The sequence below is a fragment of the Chenopodium quinoa genome, unplaced genomic scaffold, assembly GCF_001683475.1.
Source record: "Chenopodium quinoa cultivar QQ74 unplaced genomic scaffold, ASM168347v1, whole genome shotgun sequence".
Taxonomy (NCBI): domain Eukaryota; kingdom Viridiplantae; phylum Streptophyta; class Magnoliopsida; order Caryophyllales; family Amaranthaceae; genus Chenopodium; species Chenopodium quinoa.
Window position 1 is genome coordinate 1,968,038 of NW_018744858.1, and position 15,147 is coordinate 1,983,184.

At 35.6% G+C, this 15,147-nt stretch overlaps 2 protein-coding genes across 2 annotated transcripts; one reads left to right on the forward strand and one right to left on the reverse strand.

Annotated features, from left to right (window-relative positions):
- Positions 1–8,994: 8,994 nt before the first annotated feature.
- On the forward strand, positions 8,995–11,251 carry LOC110704795 (40S ribosomal protein S5). Its single transcript, XM_021882606.1, has 5 exons — positions 8,995–9,109; positions 9,193–9,291; positions 10,084–10,355; positions 10,495–10,698; positions 10,946–11,251. Exons 2-5 carry the CDS (start codon positions 9,193–9,195, stop codon positions 10,998–11,000), a joined length of 630 nt encoding a protein of 209 aa, XP_021738298.1. The 5' UTR covers positions 8,995–9,109; the 3' UTR covers positions 11,001–11,251.
- Positions 11,252–13,165: 1,914 nt separating this feature from the next.
- Positions 13,166–14,088, reverse strand: LOC110704730 (two-component response regulator ARR22-like). Its single transcript, XM_021882538.1, has 2 exons — positions 13,858–14,088; positions 13,166–13,336 (listed from the first exon to the last, which is right to left on the reverse strand). The coding sequence occupies exons 1-2, from the start codon at positions 14,086–14,088 to the stop codon at positions 13,166–13,168; spliced, it is 402 nt and encodes a 133-aa protein (XP_021738230.1).
- Positions 14,089–15,147: the final 1,059 nt, after the last annotated feature.

Consider the following 15,147-nt stretch of genomic DNA (forward strand, 5'->3'; position numbering starts at 1 on the left):
GCACTTCTGCCCCAAAAGCTCTGCTTTCCGGTTGTAGGTCCGGTACTCCTTGTTCTCCTCCTCAGACGGAGCTTTGACCAGGTAGAACCGGTTCTTCCAGTCCGACCACTTAGACGGCTTGTCCAAGGTCATCATGTATTTGGGGTGAGTTGTCAAGGTATACCAGGCCCTCCAGCCGCCTGGGCTCCGGCTCAAATAGTGCATGTGGGCAAACGCCTCCCAGCCGGGGTTGAGACCCTGCATCTCGCAGGCGGCGATGTACCCTAAAATGTTCACCCAAGAATTCGGGGTGAGTTTCCAAATACCTAGGCTATATCCCCTAAGTATGGCCTTAATTGTGCTGTGAAGAGGGAAGCGGACACCGGCTAGGAAAGCCGCTTCATAGCATCCAAACCAACTGTTAGCGTTGGGATGGTCATCTTCCCATACCACCATCCCGAATTCCCCCGGCACGGTCATCTTGTAACCTTTACCAAGCGGCCGCTGGTAATAAAGTCTAAAAGGGAAGACCGCATGAGGGCACGGTCCTTCAGAGAGACGGCGATCATGAGAGGGTCGTTTCGGCTTTGCCACGAAGGCCTCTCCGCCTCCTCGCTATCCTCTGACATGGTTAAGTAGCTGGAGCTACTGCTTTCAACCCTACCGTCATCAGAGCCGGATGGGGAGTTGGGAGCCTCATTGGCAGCTTCTGGCTGCTCAGCCTCCTCAGTCGGAGAGGTCTCCTCGTTGTAGGAACCTAGAATGCTATCGCTTGGGGTGGCGGGGGTATCGCCGGATGGTTCTCTATCCGCCCCGTCTGGGCCTTGATTTTCAGGCAATAACTCGTTTGAGTCTCCGCCTCTGTAATTGGGGTCCATAGTTGTTCCCCTAATTCTGGCCATGGTGTCCTGCACAGACACGGAGTCGGTCGATACAGGCATTGAAAAGGGGAAATTCCAAAGATCAGAGGCGGCAGATCTAGTTCTAGACTCAGCCGTACTAATTGACCGGCTGAGATCACAACTATAGTCCGGGTATGGGTATAAAGGGTTCATCTACCTATGGGACTTATAAACAAAAATGCAAGCAAAAGACGCAAACGGAAATACATGGAAAAGCGAGAAAGAATAGAGACGGTACCTAGAGTAGAGTGTTGAAAACCTCAAGAAATTTCTTGGGGATGCTTGCGAAGACACAGACGGTTTGAAGACCGGCTGGGTTCTCTGGGGTACCCTCTCGAAAATCTTTTGCTTGCTCACTACTTCACAGGCGGTCTGAAAACCGGCTGCACTTAAAGCTATCAAATCTCCGTGTGCTCTGAATTTCAAGTGTCGGATGCTTTCAAATGCCGGATGCTCTCGAAATTCAAGAAAATTCACGAAGTTTGTAAATGAGCTCTCGTGTGCTTCCTCCCCTATTTATAGGGGTTGTCCCGGAAGGCGAAGGGGCGCGACTCTTCCCTTTCTGCTTTTCCCTCTTCCTTCAGTTAAAATTTGAAGGGGTTTCAAAAAAAAAAAATATATATATATATATTTTTCGTCAGCTCTCTTCTCAGGTGCCTCGTGGCCTCTTGCCACGTCAGCACCTAAGAGGGGCAAATGTTTGGGGTAAAATTACCCCAGCCACGTGGCCCAATGGCTGAGCGACACGTGGTACCTTGCCATTGGTCAGCAAGGCTCCAATCCCCTGCTGACACGTGTCCTAGGAACCCTAAATGGGGAACCAATGCTCCCCACTATAAATAGTGGGAGTATCCTCATTAATGGGGCATTCACTTACATTCAATGGTGTGCAATTGAATTCAATACATTCATAAATACACTTACACCAAAACCGAGCAATCTTAATTGCGGAATTCTCCCATTACGCGAGAAGTAATTTCACTCTTTTACGCACTTTCTTCCTCCCGTACATCACTGACTTGATCGTCGGAGGCGGAGCTCCACCCAACCGGAGTCTTCGTGGTTTTGCAGGTATAGGCGGTCGAAGGGCATTCTTGGAATTGTAACTCTCCCGCAGGACACATCAAAAAACCCCGAAACAAAACTCATAAAGAAAATTAGTAGCAAGAATCAAGAATGGCCTGATCAACTATAATTATTTAAATAGAATGGAAAACTGATTTTACAAACCATGTGTCTTCCACTACATTTTTTTCAGAGTAACCCAAAAGGCCAACAGATTCAATATTCACAACTTTCTCAGGATACACAACGCAGGAAAAATCTTCAAACAAGAACTCGGTAGAGGAAACAATTTCTAATATAAATTGCATCGGACCACTAAACAATGTTCTTCTACCCAAGTATTAGCTTTATTTTTTAACTTTTATCACTTTATATTATAAGTCTACAAGATGCAGTTATTCACAATAATGTTGGCGAAAGAGCATTACCTCAAATAAGTGGTCTAGAAAGAAATGTGACAAAGAACTAGCCGAAATCAGAAGCAAGCATCGTAGCCTACAAAGGGGCACCTTAAAATTAAAAATTTACAAAGTCAATTACAATTTGTAGTAAAATAAAAGGCATTCAATTGAAGGGCCATATATTTTTAAGCATCCTAGATTTGACCTCACAATAAATCATCTATAGAACAAGAAATGGGCCATTTGAAAGACAGATGCATAAGTATGTCATAAGTTTTGACTAAAGAATTTCAGTGGCTCTCCGGCTATTAAAATTTATAATTTACAATTTACATAATAGTAGACAGCAGAGACAACAACACCCACAACAATATCAATATTAAAGGCTAGATATCAATAATAACAACTACAACAAAAATTTATAATCACATTCTAGATTTACACCATAAACTTTTAAACCCAATTTCCCAAAACCAATCTACCAATTCAAATTAGCTCAAATCATAGTCAATTATAATACCACCTATCACTCAAATTAATTCATAAAATCATGCATAAATGAATAAAAATCGACATTAGACCGTGCGAATCAAATCAAAGCTATAAAATAATCCAAAAAGAGATTAAAAAAATGAAGAGAAAGATTATACTTTCGCTTGCGAGTGACGGGAGATCTACAACCAAAGCAACGACTTTGCTAAAGAGGGAATGGTGAAAGCCACACCTCACACACAAAGTGTGTCTCCTCCTCCATTCACTTCCTTTACAAAACCATATTCAACAACTAATTATCTATTTCCTAGAAACTTTTGATCTGCCATTGATAAGGTAGAAGAGAAAAAGTAAACACCTTCAATAAAAATTTTCGACAGTGATTACATATTATTTTGGTCGTTATCGGCCCTTTCCTATCCTAATTCCTCAATTTTCTTCTACAATTTAAACAGATCTAGAAAGGGGAGCTCCATTTTCAAAATAATTAATTTTAAGAAAAATAAATTATAGAGCAAAATATTTTAGAATTGCAAATAATTAACTAAGACCACAGTGTAACGAGTTCTATACATAACTATTAACCAAACAAAGAACAAAAAAATATTCAACAAAATTATGAACTGATAAAAGTATAAAATTGGTAAATAACCACAAAATCGAAATCCACTCCATATATAACACCAAATTAAGACAACAAGATAAAAACCAATAATTAATTTAACTTATGAACAAGGTAAATGACGGAATTAAAGTCTTATTAAAAAAAATTATGGCGGAATTAACGAGGCTCAAATCAGTGAACTCACCAATTTTACTAGTTGAAATTGGGGCTAATAGCCCATAAAATGAGAAGAAATAACGATATTTTCCTTGAGATTTGGGCAATAGTAGAAATCAGAAGAATTTGAGTGGAAGAGAAGGAAACAAAGAAAAGAGAAAACTTATAAAAAGAACTCAACCCAAATTTCTTATGAATAATAATTGATAGGAGAAGCAGGTGAAATGTTTTTATTTTCATTCTGCATAGGCAGGTAGTTGCATCAATCAACAATGAGAACTTAAATTTTCAAGTTAGGAAAGAAGACAAAAGTGTTGAGATAGAAATAAGGAAAAATCAAAACAGCAGCTCTTCAATGACAATATCAAGAAGCAAGCCATTTTCAGGTACATGCAAGATGCTTTATCAGCTAATAAACAACCAACACAACCAATAGAATATTGTTCATCTGGTATTTGCTTAATAGTGTTGAAATTAAAGCAAAAAATTTCATCAGCTAATTTGTTCCTCATAATTTAGCAAGCATTTTAAATATGTGCAAAGTTCTGAACCATTACATGCCATATAAAGATTGCAAAATCTTCTTAGTCAATAGACCTCTTCAACAAAAATAATGCCATTAAATACAATCAAATACCAAGAATGAAACAAGAAAAATCAAAGCCAAATACATAGTGAGGAACAGAAATTACTAGGCCTTAGGTATTAAAGAATAAAGAAGCTATATTTTCCTTTCCAAACTAGCCAAGTCAAACTCCTTCCAAAATCCAAAATCATTTCCTCCAAACCCATTCAAACCAAGCAAAGCTTCAGTATATTTACTCTGCTTTATTCTAAATTCATCTGTCTAATATATGCAAACATATAAATACATCGATTATAAATCTGAATCAGCAAATATGTTCAGCCAATGTCCAATGATCATTCCATAGTCTATACTATATACCTAAATGTTTGATAAGAACAGATGGATATCAGATCAATTATAGCATTCCATAGTCAGCATCGTACTCGTGTTCAACTATCTAGTTGACAGTACCCTCAAGACTGGAATTACCTGAACATAAGAGCCACATTATATGATAGTAGTCCGTGCAGTTGAGAATCCCATTCCTTTAAGTTCCTGATGCAGGGCTTTATCAACCTCAGGGACAACCATTTCTACAAATACAAACCCAAAATTGACATGTATAATCATGGTTTTGAAAAAGAGTTGAAAAGTATATAAATTTATAGAAAAAGTGGAATACCGACCTTGAGAACCAACGTCCATAGGAGCAGTAGAAGACAGTGATTCTAGATTAATAGGTTTAACGGATTTAGAATTCTTATCTTAAAATTCAGTGTGGCCAGTTCTTTTGGTATGCAAATCACTCTCCTGATAAATCATATTCAACAAATAAAAAAAAACCCTAATTTGACATTGAATTAGAAAAATGGAAAAAAAAATCGTCCTCCAATTATCAAAAATAAATAGTCAGAAACCAAAATTTACACACATATACATACATAAGAGAGAAACAGGGAAAAAAAGTTCACACAAATATTTCACAGCTCACAAAAATGGATATAGCAAGTAGAAAAAAGTAATAAACTTGGATCTCTGAAGTCTTACCCCATGAATGAACCAAATCAGCCACCCCAAATTAATATTCAAATTCATCCCAAACACAAAAGCAAAAACTTCAAATTTAATTCGCAAAAACGAAAATTCGTTGTATACCTTGAACAGAATTTTGAGAAATCAGCTCAAGGAAGGGACATGCAAGAATGAAATTGAGACCGCTTGTGCCGCTATCAGCCACCACCACTTGACTGCCGCTATCAGCCACCACCTCCGATCCTGACTGCCGCCTTCGTCTACTTCCTCATAATTATTTGCTTATTTTCCTCTTCGAATTTTTGAATGATTTTTTTCGTGATTTTCACCTCAGAATTTCGAAGTGATTCTGGAGTTGAAGCAAATATGTGAATGTGAGATGATGGGGAAAATGGAGAATTGGGGGAAATTGAGAAAATGGGGAAAATGGAGAATTGGGGGAAGTTGAGAAAATGGAGAAAATGGGTGATGTGAGAATGGGTACTGTGAGAATGTGTGAGAATAAGTTGTGAAAAGTAAACCTGTGTTGTTCAAAATTTTTGGTGAAAAATTAGAAGGAAGAAATGCACGCTTCTAGCTAAAATTTTCATGATATAACCCTACCGTTGCATTAGCTCTCATTTCTGTTAAAATAGCTAGGCTATTGCAACGGTTCATTAGAGCCGTGGCAATAGCTCTACCTCTAAGAGCATTAGTTTTAAATCCGTGGCAATAGCCTACTCTATTGCAACGGCAATTAAAATACCGTTGTATTAGCCTTTATTAGGTCGTTGCATTTGGTCAAAAATGTAGTAGTGTCAACAGATTCAACAATTTCATCAAGCACATAAGCAACATCAATTTGTTCCAAATAAAAACACATCCTAACAGCCCAACTTTGATAATTATTTCCATCAAGAGGTTCTAACTTAGACATATCATGAATCAAAAATTTGGAAGCCATAATCATCTTTTAGATTGTTAGACTTAAATGCTATAAAAACAGTAAAAACTTATCTCAATGGGATGCGAACCAAAATACAGTAGCCGCGTCGTGGATAACCACTGACCTAAAAGACGATTCCGCGCTACCTCCTGATGCAGTAGATGCAAAGCAGTCGCCCTCCTGGATAAGCTCGACACCGAAGTTTGTGTGCACTCACAAACCTAACTGGAACTCAAAATACTTGCCCAAAAATCAAAGAACAGTGTTTAGAATTTTAGAGAGAAGAGAGTTTTTGTGATTGTGTATTATGGTTGGTTAAAGCACGGCTAATTATAGGGAAGAAGCAGGCAACGGTTACCACAAGAAAGTGTCTAGGATCATTCAGCCAAGTGACCAGATACGTCACACCAAAACGGCAAGAAATAAAATGTGCCAATTAATTAGTCGGAATCAAGGGTTAATTAAACTGTAACAGTAAAAAAATAATTGACAATATTCTGTTAATAAAGTAAGAAAAAGAGATAAAAGTTTCTTTTAAAAAGATAGAGGGCCCACAACCCACCCACGCCCGCGCATGGCGTTCCCCAAGTCCTGAGCCCGACCCGGCGCGCGCACGTGCGTGTGTGTGGTATAGTCAACATTCTCAACAATCCACTTCCCACTTAAGCAACTAAGTAGGACTAAGGTATTACAATGTTTAAACAAGGGAAAGCACTCCTTTTCTTTCAATGTGGGACATTTACCTCACTTTTATACCACTCTTTTCTTTGTTTTTTTTATTAAGAATTTCCAACAAGGGGAAGGGATATGGTGGTTGGCTGATGGAAATGGTGGTGTGGGTTGATGGTTGTTAATTTTTCTAAGTGTTTTTTTTTTTTAAAAAAATTAACCAAGTTAATTTTAATGGACTATTTAATGAAAATAAGGTTATTAGTGGGATAAAATTTTAAAGTAAGGTCATTTTTTATAATTCAATTTCAAGATGGTCACCATTGAGGTGTAGCAAAACTTGGGGGGTCACAATTGAGAATTTCCCTACTTAAAATGGAAAATTTTGGAAAGTTGCAAAAAATGTGTAGCGGACATATTTGACAAAAGTTGCAAAAAATGTGAAACAAAGGTAGTATTAACTTTTGTTAGCTCTATTCACCCCGAAGCTACCAACCACACTTCTTATTTCACTCACTTTCATCATATTAAAATATTTGATCAACTATTATCAGCTCTATTCACCCCCTTTGAAAACTTTTATATACATCCTGGTACATCTTGCGCGCGGGTGTATACAACCAAACCTTCCCACCAGGGCCGGCTAAGAACCTGTGCAAACAGGACCTTAGCACAAGGCCTCGTAACTTGAAGGGCCCAAAATATTTGGAGCCCATTACAATTAAAAAAAAAAATTATTTCTACAACGCTCTCCTTCAATCTTTCATCTCACGACTCATGCATCAGAGACAAAATTCAACCTTCCTTAAATTCAAGCTCCAAATCCCATGATTTCTGTAATTACTCAATCAATGTTGTAATTTCCATAAAAAATTGTAAACCTTCCTTATTCCATGTATCTCTAATTCTCATTATTTTTCTTGATTTATCAAGTTTTTATAAAACCTCTTGCCTTCTCTCTCAATCAGTCAGATACATTATCAAATTATGTATTACTCGTATAACATCTCAATTCTTGATTTATTTTTCAAAGGAATAATTAATTTCATATTATTGTTAATCAAATCATATAATTTTTGTGTACCAATTATTCTAACCTATATAAAATTCAACCCATTTTGTAATTCCTTCCATAACAAACAATATCAATTTTCAAAATGCGATTTTTGGAGGAAAACAAATTAGATTCAATAAACATTGCTTCCTTATGAATGGAAATCTGGGTAAGAGTATATGAGGTAATTTTTTATTTTCTTACAATATAATTTCATTTTAATATTTTGGGTCAGTATTAATTGCTAATGTGCTACTCCATTTGTGCTGATGATTAGATTTCATTGAAGAATAATACGAGAAATGAAGAAAAGCCAAAATATTCCTGATTTTTTAACCCAAACACTCAAGTATAATTATTGTTTGGGTCCAATTCCTCTCATCTAATTGGGCCAAGTCCAAATAATTCAACTCAAGCCCAATGCAAGGTTCAACCCTCCAAAAGCATGCTAAGGTCAACAAAAGCCCAGTCAACGTGGTCAGCCCACCGGACTTCAAGGGCCCAATTCTCCTCAATTGAGTCAAGGTATAAAAACCATCAATTACATCATTTTACAGTCATGCAACAAAAGCCTCAAGCACTAAATCTCTTGCATATCATTCTCTCTCAACTGAACTAATTTTAGCATCGGAGGGGCCTTCCTCGGCAACCACCCCCGAGGCTAGTTTACGTGTTCTTTGCTGTGCAGAAAATCCTCGGTTCCAGTATTCTTTGGACCGAGACCAGTCTTCCCCACCTTGAAAGGGCTTATTGTTTTCATACCGAAACAATTGTAATTATGAGTTGTGAACTTGCTTCACTAGTCTTTGCTTCATTGCTTGACTACCCAATAGTTGGCTGGCGTTTAATTGGATTTTTTTTTTGAAACCTGCGTTAAATTGGATTGATTATGAGAAATTTTTTTAAAAAAGTTGATTGTTAGAATATTTTTTTTTTTACTTCAATAATATGATAACATTTTCATATACTTTGTAATTTATAAATATTTAAATTGCATTTTTTTTAATAAGGGCCCAAAATATGCGTAAGAACGGCCCAGCTCCCCACGGGACCTCCAATACCTACACAATTCATCAATCAACTCACTTAGCCCAAATAATCGAACTATTCTCGTACAACTACTACTCCGTAGTAAGTACACAATATTTAAACCCTCAGCAAATTCACCAAATTAGGGTTTTTTCTCTGCAATTTTAGGCGCCTCCTCTTTCTTTCCTTCACTTCAGTTGCCCTAGTTCAAGGTATCTCTCTCTTTCTCTCTCCTCTGTAATTCATCACTTTCTCTCTTCTCGAATTCGACGTTGATCTCCTTTGCTTCTCTCAGATGGCGGAAGTGGAAACATTGGTGCCTGTTTCAGCTTCGACCGAAACTTATCAGCCTGAAGTCAAGCTCTTTGGCAAATGGGGCTACGAAGATGTCCAGGTTTTTATCATCTTTTCGATTTTTAGATCTTTGTTTTTATATATGCTTGTTTTTTACTGATTAATGAATCTATCAATGATTAGAAATTGAAGGGAATGTGGGATTTTTTTTCCTGACGTTTGAACGAATTTGTTGATTAAGTTTTGGAGAAATTTAAGTTTTGGGTTGTTTAATTCTTGTTTTCTGGGTAGTTTTAGAATGCTGATTATAATAATTTCATAGAAATCATTTTTTTAGTGCAATTACATTTTTGTTTGTGTAGTATGCTTTAATTTTTCTGCTGTTTTTGGAATTTGAGAAGTAAATTATTGTAAGGTTGTGCAATAGATGAAATATTGGACCTCTGTGTATCTTATTTGTATGAAAATCTTATAATATTTCAATGTGATTTTGTATCGTATGATTTTGTAGAACAGAGTTACAGAGGTAAGGGTAGGGTTCGAGATAGAGAATTATCGAGCGGAAAGAAGGCGATGGAAATGTATATTGTAGATTACATTAAGGTTAACTTAGGTTGGGGTGGGGATGATGACTCTAAAGGATCATGTTTATTGGCGAAAGCAATAATTCTACCGGTCATGCTGTTGTGATGGGGAGACCCGAAGATTACTATCCATTAGTGTCCGTTGCCAGCCAGTTGGGGTTGTAGGAATAGTAATATTCCATTTGTTATCAATTGTGGTCAGTTTGTCGAAATGGAGCTCTGCAGCTGTTTCTGTAGTCTTCAGAGTGTGTTTTGATTTGAATGTCTGTTACTGTTGATAATGCTTGTTTTTTTTCTTCCTCTGTTAGGTCACGGATCTTGCCCTGGCTGATTACGTTGCTGTATCTGCAGTAAAGCATGCCACCTTTGTGCCTCACACCTCTGGTAGATACCAGATGAAGCGATTTAGAAAGGCTCAATGCCCCATTGTTGAGAGGCTTACTAACTCTCTCATGATGCATGGGCGTAACAATGGTAAAAAGCTGATGGCGGTTCGTATTGTGAAGCATGCTATGGAGATTATCTACCTCTTGACTGACTTGAACCCCATTCAAGTTATTGTTGATGCCGTCATCAACAGGTATTGTTGTATTGAGCATAACCAATTGGGTTCTGAGTTATAATGTATGAGTGTTTACATTTATATTAAGTTGAAATGTTATATTATGGAGTTCTGTATGCATCCATCTGTGTTCTTGTTTGACATACATTTGATGCAGTGGACCAAGAGAAGATGCCACTAGGATTGGATCAGCTGGTGTTGTTAGACGTCAGGCTGTTGATATCTCTCCATTGAGGCGGGTGAATCAGGCAATATATCTCCTGACAACAGGAGCCCGTGAGAGTGCTTTCAGGAACATTAAGACTATTGCTGAGTGCCTTGCAGATGAACTCATTAATGCTGCCAAGGGATCATCAAACAGGTATGCTTGCACAATGGCTTTGCTACTCTGTTCTTATGGGTTTGAACAAGACAACTTATTGGTACTCTTTGTGAATTTTTGACTTTTCATTGGCAGGATAGCTAAATCTTTCTTTATATTTGAGCTTTCAATTTGCTTCTTTGATCTTGTCTGTTATCTTTGAACTTATTATGTTGGCTAAACTTGTATTCCATCTCATTACAGTGGGTTATTATACTTATACTTATGATGCTTGTTATCTTCACAGTTACGCAATCAAGAAGAAGGATGAGATTGAAAGAGTTGCAAAGGCCAACCGTTAAGTTCAGTATTTGGAGTTCTGCTACAGATATTTTGTTTTCTCTGCAATTTTGAAAACCTAGGTTCGTCAAGAATCAGATGTATGTTGATTCTTTCAGATAGTTTGCATAATTTGTAATGTTGGAGAAGTAGATTTATTGAAGCTAGGTATGAATGAACCTTCAAAATCTGTCATGCTTGTTTCTCTATTGGATATTGATCGAGTTTAAATGGATATTTAGCATGAGCTGATAATCTATTACTATTGATTTTACATTGTTGTCATCGTTGGTTAATTCTGATATGGTTTGGTATTTTCTGCTCTCCATTATTGTCAAAGCTGCATTCTGAATTTAGAAATCTGAGTAAGAAACAGTGTGTGGGTTCTTCTTAGACATCTGGTTTTATGCCATAGATATGCAAAACCATGCATTTTATGCTATTGATGTTTTAATCTGTAAAATAATCAAGGCAATTCATGTTTTCTTTGTAAACTGAGTGCCTTGTTGAATTCAGTCGGTTTTGGAAATTGTCTATTTCTTTAGGTATTTCAATGGTTCTTTAGATGTTGCATTGCGCTATAGTCCTGTTCTTGAACAATCCAGAACGATGTCTCTGATTGGTGAAGCTATATTTTTTGTAGGAACTTTTTGGATTGGATATGAGTCCCTTAAGGCAGGTTGTTTGTAGGATTTTATTGGATTGGACAAGGGTTGCTTGCTTTAAACAGGGGAATGGGTGGTGGCCGGATTATTGGATCGGACATTCAGATTGGAATTAGGTGTTGTATGGGATGCTTAGGAAAGGGAATGAAAAATCAGGGGAAGAGAGGAAAAGGGGTGGGGGGTGGTTGTTTATGGAGAGGTATAGGAATGCAAAAAATGTGTAAATGTCCTAGTGAGCAATAACTAAGACCTTGGTTGCACTTCAATAATGAAAATATACAAATTCATAGGAAATGTATTGAGTTAGTTGTTTGGTTAACTCTTGTAAAAATTGAATTTCTTATAAACATGGGAATTAATTTACCCCAACCAACTTTAGTCAATCAAACTTCCCAAATTTTTATTTGGTTGAAGTAACAATGTTGCCCTAAAAAATTAAGAAAGTAGTTCAAGCTGTAAGTTGTAACAATATATGGGAACTACATAAAGCTAACCAAACAAGACATAAGAAATTAATTTATGAAATATACAATTTCCCTTATGTTGACTAAACTTAATTTTAGTATTTCTGTAGGAATTTTAAGTTCTCATGCAATATCAAACTTTCTCAAAAGTCCTAGAGAGAGAGTCCCACCTCTCGAAGCTTCCCACCAACCTCCTAGCAAGAATAGCTCGTCGGTGGCCACTTTGCTTCGTTCGTTGGTCACCGGTGAGCCTAAAAGGTTCGATTTCAATCTTGGTGCCTACAATTTGTTGCATGCCAGCTTAGCCTCCACCTATTCACCTAAAGAGGTTGTTGGTGTTCTGTGATTGTCTTCTTCATCGACAAGGTTAGCTTAGTGCATTTGCTTTTATTCTCCCTCAAGATCTTTGAGAGTACTTTGATTGTTGTGTCTTTTGTTTTTTTCTTCGCTTACTTCAAGCAGTAGTTGTCTATTGATTTTCCAAAGTGTTCAGTAGCTTTGTTCTTTATTTTGGAGGGTATGAAGGAAGAACATAGGTTGTCTACCATCTTGGTCCACCATTTAGATATCATGGATGATGATGATCTCAATATTAAAGAATTGTTTGAAAAAACAAGTGATCCTAATGGGGCTATTCTTTATGTAACAATCTTGAAGTTAAATGGGAATCCACTCTTAAAAAAAAGTTGAAGTTTTCTACGGTTTTGATAAATATAACAAGACCATCAAGTACCTTTTGTGTCAAAAATTTACAATGAATGCCATCTATGAAGATATTATGGTCATATGTAACCAAATGAGGCCAAAGAAAATCAAGATTATGAAGACCCACATAATGATACTCATTTAGGAGAATCGTTATGTTCGATTTAATAATAATGTGTACTCTTCAATATATATATCAAATTTATATTTTTTAATAATAATTGTGTTGATTGAAAACTATGAAAAAACAACATGAAACAACATATAGAAACCAAAAGTACACCAATTAAATCTCAAATAGTAATACACATACATTAATTACTAAAACATAATTAATTATTTTTGTTTTGAGTATCAATTTTCGAGGTGCTTAATTGCCTTATCAATCATCACAAAATCCAATGGCTTCGAAAAGCATTTATCTAAACCAGTTTCAATGAATGCTTGAATGTCGGACTTTGATTCAGAAGTCGTCATGCCAAATATTAAACACTTAACACCCATAGCTCGCAGCTCTTTAGTTGCCTTTGCACAAAAGAATAAATTTAAAAATCAATATACATACATAAATATTAAATATATTAGTATTTATAAGTTAAGATTGTAAGGGTGATATTATCATGCATTACTATTTTTGAAATGTTACAAACATTAAATCTTCATTAATTTAAAAAAGGGAGAAAGAGCAAGATCGTGAATATAAACGGTTTATTTATTTATTTTTTATTATTTTTTTTTATATATTGGTAATTAAACTAAACATACCCAAGTTTTCATGTAATATTAGCTACAGAAAAATTAATATTGTATATATATTTTGAATTGTTCCAAATTTTTTAATCTTACATACACACTATCACCCAATTAGTATTTTTATTATATATTTCCTAATTATGTCAAAATGCTATAATTATTATAATTGATTTATTTATTGCACTTTTGAAACTTTTTTTTTTATCAATAGCCATAGATAATTAACAGTGATGATGTTAACATCAACATTTACAACACCAAGAAAAGTATCAAGATAATGCACAAATGATTACCTGAATCCCATCCATCACTGGCAATTTCATTTCCATGATAACAACATCAAAAGAATTGCCGTCATTGAAAATATTAACGGCCTCTTGGCCATTTTCCATGAACTTAGTTTCGAATCCTTTCTTATTAAGAAACGCTTGTTCAACCTTTCGAACGAGAACATTATCGTCTACAATTAAAGCTGTGAACTTCTTCACACCACTAATGCTACTATCTCCAACCATTTTAGACATTTCTGAAAACACACATAATAACAACAAAATAACAATAGAAGAAAATTAGCTAATATAAAAAGTAATACATTTATTGCATAAAAACGATAAAATTTTAACAATTTAACGCTAAGGCTCCGTTTGGTAGTGCGTAAAACATTTTCACTGAAAATTGTTTTCTCATTTTACATTGTTTGGTTTGGTGTAAAACATTAAAATGTAAAACTTGGGGTAGAAAATCATTTTCCACCTTATTGAAAACATTTTCCCCCCAATTTAGAAGGAAAACATTTTCCATCACAAGTGGAGGGAAAACATTTTCCCTCACAATTGAATTTTCATTTCAACCAAACAATGGAAAATGCTTAAAATGGAAAATAATTTTCCATTCAACCAAACAACGAAAAACTTTTTTGAAAATGAGTTTTCCATTTTAAAATGATTTTCATGGAAAACCATTTTACATTGAAAATGTTTTACACCCTACCAAACGGACCCTAAGTTAAACACATGCATTATTGCTAGCCAATATTCTTGGTTGTATTAAATTTCTAATATCCTAGGTTAATAATCATGAGATTGGATTAGAGGGTAAACTCTCTCTAATCTAACTTCTTGAAAAGAAAAAAAAAAAATTGTATAAAAACATGTTATAAGGAGAAGGAAGATTTCTGAAGAAAATATTTAAAACTACCTTTTTTGCCGATGAATTGAAGCATACTTGGTCCTTCTCTTGCTTTTATATTGAAAAAAAAATTCATGCACAAAATCAAGATGATCTTGAGAAACAATATCCGGTGAGATACGATTTGTGTAATATGAAGTGTATGATTTTGATTTGTATTACACACTCAAAATCATATATAGTTGTTATCTGGTTCGCATCCATCATGATTTATTAATAAACTTCATAGCCAGTATTGGTTAGCTTTATGACGAATTATCTAATTTCTTTATATGGATTTATATAGATACTCCATCTAATTACTGTATCAATTTGGCTTAACATTCTGTACATAATCAAAAGTGGTTCACGAAATCACTTACCATTTCACGAGTTTTTGCAATAAAAAATAAAAA